General features: G+C 34.0%; 1 protein-coding gene across 1 annotated transcript; it reads left to right on the plus strand.

Moving 5' to 3' along the window:
- Nucleotides 1-4,566: 4,566 nt before the first annotated feature.
- On the plus strand, nucleotides 4,567-5,640 carry LOC149678591 (cholesterol 7-desaturase nvd-like; the record flags this gene model as incomplete). Its single annotated transcript, XM_089835894.1, has 3 exons — nucleotides 4,567-4,594; nucleotides 4,780-4,971; nucleotides 5,462-5,640. Coding segments are annotated over exons 1-3 (399 nt in total), but the record flags the coding sequence as incomplete, so codon positions are not given.
- Nucleotides 5,641-6,000: the final 360 nt, after the last annotated feature.

Here is a 6,000-nt window from a genome sequence, read left to right on the forward strand (position 1 = left end):
AGACATTAGATACCTCTTGGAATAACCAGTATCATCAGTCTTTTCAAGGGAAATACTTTTAAAGAAAACGTGTAATCCCTTTAGAACAGTCAAAGGTGCAACCGTGTACGCCGATTCCCTTTCATTGGTTATGAGCCTTAACGAATGTGAACATAACTACAGCATTTGAAACACCATAATCACCACCATTTCTAGGGTTAGCACCCAGCCCTAACGGAAACGTCTCCAACTATTAGGCTGTTGGAATCAATACGAACAAAAAACACAAAACCAAGGCCAGCTACTCGCTTTCCATGCGAGTCTGAACGTAGCTACAATTAATTTTTTTTTCGATACTTCGTATGTTCATTATAACTTCAAAGTTTAATCGAATGTATCAGTGATAGCAAATTTTGTCGATTATGAGCAAATCCCTTGAAACTTTTAAGAACAAGTAAGTCTCATTTTTAACTGCTGTATGATCACTATAAACTTTTAGGATCAAGTAAATGTAATTTTTAATTCATATGAACAATCATGACAATTTTGAACATAGTTATCTTGCAGCATATCGATTTTTGTTGACAAATATTTATGAGAAAAAAATTATTATTGGTTAATTTCCTTTTAACGGAATAACAATTACCTTTGGGGCCAAACAAGCATGAATCTAAATAAATGAAATTTTAATCGCTAATACCCATTAAAATCATACTTTTAAACCGACGTTTTAATAATAATGAGAATTATGGTTTTTTTAAAATGGGTTTATAACAATTGAAATCCTTTTTATGGGTGAATTTTAAAATTGCATAACTAGGATTCGGAATATTAATCTAAGAACGTTTCTAACTAAATATTCCACTTAGGCTAGAAAATATCAAAGTCAAGTTGAACAATGGACACAACATCCGTTTTTGCCAATTTGCGTCAAATATTCCAAGACTATACAGAATTATGGGTTTTAACTTCACTTGTTCTTATAATACTGACAACTATTTGGCTTTTATACAAGCCATATGACATCATTAGGGTAAGTGTGTTTCTATCTTAATTGTACACAAGTCATCCACGGAAAATTCACTCAAATAGGAAATTGATAAATTGAAATAATTTGGAGCAGAGACTTATTATTAAATAAATATTTTCCCGAGAGCGGGAAGCTATTAGTTATCGAATCCCATCCCCCGTGCCTTTCGGGCGAGCACAAATTTTGGTAATGGATTACCTAATTGAAAAGATACATTATTGGCTAGCTTTCTATCAGGTGCTCCTCTGACATTCAAATAGCATAGTATTCACGAACAAAGGCAGAAATTAAGAATATGGTTATAATATTAGTGTTTTTTATTTAAATTTGGGCAAACACGTAATAATCTAAAAGCTCCTGATTGGCTAACACATTAAAGAGAAATAGAGGGGCAATTTGAAGGGGACTATAGGCTTCATCCGTCGTACTTTTTTATTTGAAACATTTTAACGATGATTACCATTCCTAAGTTTTGCTATCTCTTTGGTGTTCTTACTTAGCTTGACTGGCATAAATTTCCTTATAGAATCCATATGAAACTGGATTTCATCATTTGCACGACGTCAATAATGGTCGCAAAATGTCAAAACGTCAAATGGCAATCGATATCATGAGAAGAAGAACTCGCTTAGGAGAATCCTCAACTCCGCTTTTTCCAAATGCATGGATACCGATACTAGCGTCGAAAAAATTACACATAGGGCAAAGCGTCGCTGTAACTGTACTAGGTGAGTGAACTCTTTTCTTGAAGCAAGGGTAATGAGCACTATTTCAGTGGTAAATACACCGCTAAGTGGAACTATTCCATTAATAGGTTTCTAGTGGTATTTTATATGAAGCATTGGTATTTAGGTAGCATCATGTTGTCTGTATTGTCTGTTGGTGGGCTAATTATCAATAATTATAAAATTCTTGATTAGGACTAGGGCTCGGGGATCGGTTAACTATTATTCAAATATATTCACATACCAAAATTTGTAAAACGAAGATTATATAAAAGTATTTCGTCTCGATTTTTTTCGGAAAAAGGTAGAGTGATGCAATTATTAATCGTAAGTATTTTTTCCGAAAAACTAAAATTTTTAACATAATCAGAAGAATTTTAGTCCAAAAACCTTTTTTGCGATACCTTTTATTCGATTTCGAATAAAAAATTATGATCCATACGTTTCTTGATACAAATGTGGTTTTGGTTTCTTTTATCGATTAGTATTTGGACGAGTAACCGCCATTATTATTTTTTACGATAAACTTTGATCATTTTTAAATTGTTATAGCTATATATTAACGAAAAAACGCAAAGTTTAAATCATTGAAAAATGATTGTATTTAAAAACCTGATAATGGTAAGAACTATCAATAAAAACATTGTGATTGTCAATACTATCAGAAGTATATAATACTTCTCTTCGAGAGAAGTGTACCACAAAGTGTGGTAACATGAGAACTTGAAAACAAACTAAACCGAATCACATACGCGAAAAATAGTACCCTCATCACTACTCTATTAGCACTTGACTATTTCCTAAGACGTGCACTGTTAAAAAATATTGTCCAAAATCGGATGTAAATGGATCCAAACGGCTGACTCTGAGACAGCACAGTTTTTAATCTATTTTTGGATAACGTAACTAGTGTCCAAAAAGGGAGGGTCGAACGAAAAGCCAGATTTGAAGCCTCTTCCAAAATTGGATCCAGAATCATCTATTAAGGGATCGATTATTACCCAGAAATGGTCAAGATTTTATTCACACATCAATCAAACCCTCATTGGACAATTTCTAACCGATATTGGACTAATATCAAGCGCATATTGGTGTAATATCTAACCGACAGTGGACAACTGTCGAACAATATTGGAGTCACATGAAGCCAATATAGAGGCTAGATTTTTATTTCATCGAGTGATGATTGTTTTGGAACGTTCTGTTCACGACGTGTTCATCTGCCTGTGTGTTTGTTAGTCTGTCTGCCTGTTGTTACACCTCAGGGGATCGCGTTCGCAGTTTTCTAATCTGAACAAAAGGGTTCTCAATTTCCGAATCGTATTCACAGTTGACGGATATCTGAAAAACTGTACTGACCACTATTCTATTAACTGACATCAACAATCTAACTACACCATTTTATGGTCTTTCAGACACTCGCGAAAGAGGCATACTCTAGGAAAAACGTCTCTTAAAACGATACAACTAGAAGAATAATAAGTAACTTCAGATAAAAATAATTAATATCATATAATTTTGATAAATTATTTGAGAAAAACCTCTCTTAACTGAAAAATCTGTAGTCAAAGTTTATAAAGGACGAGTAACGAAGATTGGGTATGAAGTCGAAAGACTGGATACATTTAATACTTTTATAAAGCGAGATACTGAGTCTTTACTTCACTGTACCACGAAACTATCTCCAAAGTTAATATAGGGTGAGTATTGATATCGTTAGTTTATAAAAACGGAATAGAGAAGTCGTTTTCAAGTAAATGATCAAAATATGTTTCGAGTGTGACTTTCTGAAATATAGTTGGCGGTAGGAACCAGTGGATTTTTACTTCTCCTGAGAGATAGGCTTTGTGCCTGAAGTGTCTGTCTGTGTTTTGTTTTAACTTCTGCAATTGTTTATCAATAAAGAGAAATTATTGCATATCTAGGTAAATAGGTATGTTGGTGATTCAAAAATATTTTTTTATTTCACTTCCCCATTTTACCTTAACCCTTTTATATTACACTAAAACTTCTTTGTTCGAGTCTAGGGCGTTTATGTTGAGATAATATGGATGGGTTTCGCACCAAGAATCGAAGACATCCATTTTAGAATTAAAGCTAGCATTATCTATTATCCCCTTCTGATGTTAAACATTAATAGTTGTTGCTTGTATCGCCATTTCGACGATACGGTAAGCGGTATCGCGAGATCCCTGGCAAAAATATCACAGATATACACTTTTGGCGCTTGGAGGAAAGTATTTTGCCATAGAGTCCACTAACGTAATAACTAGGGCTTTTTGGAATTGGGTTTTATCGAAAAGATTGTAACAATAATTGAGTTTGGCGATCTGATCATAAATAACTGATACGGAAAAAAACGTATACATGTTAAATTCTAATAAAAAATATTAGTGACAATATTCCAGACGAAAGTCTACTCCAAAAAAATGATTTGGATATTTTTTGCAAAGCTTAAATTACAAAATATTACGCTAAAAGTTAGACTTCAAAGTATGTGGATTTTATAATAGAAAATATTTTTAATTTAACCGAATGTAGAGTAAGACCCTTTTTTCTACATCACTTTTTTTCGAATAATTTTGTCGATTGAATACATTTGTCGGTTAAAATCTTACTAAGATTATTCAATGTCAAAAAATATCATCTAAAATTGTTGAATTGTTTAAACGAATAAACTTCTGAATAGTTTTCGATTATTTGTAGTTAATCGTATTTTTCGAAAAAATCGACCAAAAAACCCCGAGCCCTAATTAGGACTGACAAACAAAACGAAGAACGTGAGGTTAAACTGAAGTTAAACTATTGCAATTTTCCGTTTATTACTTTTAAATGCTCGAATTTAAAAGTGTTCCGAAAAGTAACTCACTGTAATTTTTCAGTATTGTTTGTCTCATTTCTCATGAAAAATGTAATGCTTTTCTATGAGAAGCTAAACAACCCTATATAGAGTGATTTTTTTCCATTAGCCTTACAAACTGCCATAAGATCTTATCTACTGGGGCCCACCGGCTCTTTTTAATACTTAGGTTAATTTTCGTTTAGGACAGGACCTGGCTGTTTTCCGTGGATCAGACGGCAAAGCATACGTGGTAGATGCTTATTGTCCACATCTGGGTGCTAACTTAGGAGTAGGGGGCAAAGTTGAAGACATCAACTGTATAGAGTGCCCATTTCACGGTTGGAGGTTCAGTGGTGAAAATGGTTTATGTACATCCATCCCGTACAGTGAAAACGGTAGGCATTTTTCACATGTTTATTACCTTTGTACATATAACAGTAAGTACCCTCAGTCTACCATCTAAAGTTTCTCTCATCTTAATAAAGATCAATACGCAACACTCCATACTGGATAATTTCCTTCGCACCAGGGTACACTGCTAGAGGCAGGACAGAGTCTGCTAGCCTCACATGTAGTGAGCTTGGCCTGCCTCTAGTGGTGTATCGTGGCGTGAAATTATCAATATGGAGGCGTACCCCTGGAAGTTTGTTTCATAATGGTCTGTTGATGACACTTGCAGCTAAGACTGCCAATAGCTAAGTGTATTTTAAGGGGAATAGAGCTTACAGACCTGGGAACTCATTATTAGCTTTGATAGTGCATTACTTGTTAAGGGTACAATTCTATTGAATTTAATATGGGAGATGTAGTTTGATATTCAGTTTAAGTATTATTCTTCCATAATTATTGCACAAACGGTAACGCATGTCTATTTTGAAAAATTAGTTCCACCAAATGCAAAGATTAAATCATGGACAACGTGTGAAAAAACGGGGTTTATTTTCATTTGGCACCACGCCGAAGGAGAACAACCCAGTTGGGAAATACCGGAAATTGATGAGATAGTCAGTGGTGAATGGAACGAAAAGGGAACTTCAGAATCTACAGCGTTTTGTCTGATGCAGGTAAGTACACAGAAAAAAGTGTGTTAATGATTTGAACACATTTTTGTGTTCAAAAATCAGATTTTGGTTTCTTGATATGTTTAAGTGATGAAAAAGTGTAATTTATTGAACACTTCGCTTAATTTTGGCGTTCAACTTCTAATTTTTGTTTCTATTTGGAAAAATTGTAACAGTTGAACACAAAATCTTAACACTTTCACAATGAACGCATTAAAAATTTAGGAACAGCGAACGCGATCATTTGTTTTCATGTTCTGTAAACCTTGTAGTTGAAGGCGTACTTCGTCGAAGCTTATTCGATATATACTCTGTTCCAGCTTTGGTTCTCAGCACACTCTAAGCTAGATCTCTATGTAACGT

Source organism: Phalangium opilio, unplaced genomic scaffold, assembly GCF_054372755.1.
Source record: "Phalangium opilio isolate 3A_F unplaced genomic scaffold, DU_Popi_V2 ptg000042l_1, whole genome shotgun sequence".
Classification (NCBI taxonomy): Eukaryota; Metazoa; Arthropoda; class Arachnida; order Opiliones; family Phalangiidae; genus Phalangium; species Phalangium opilio.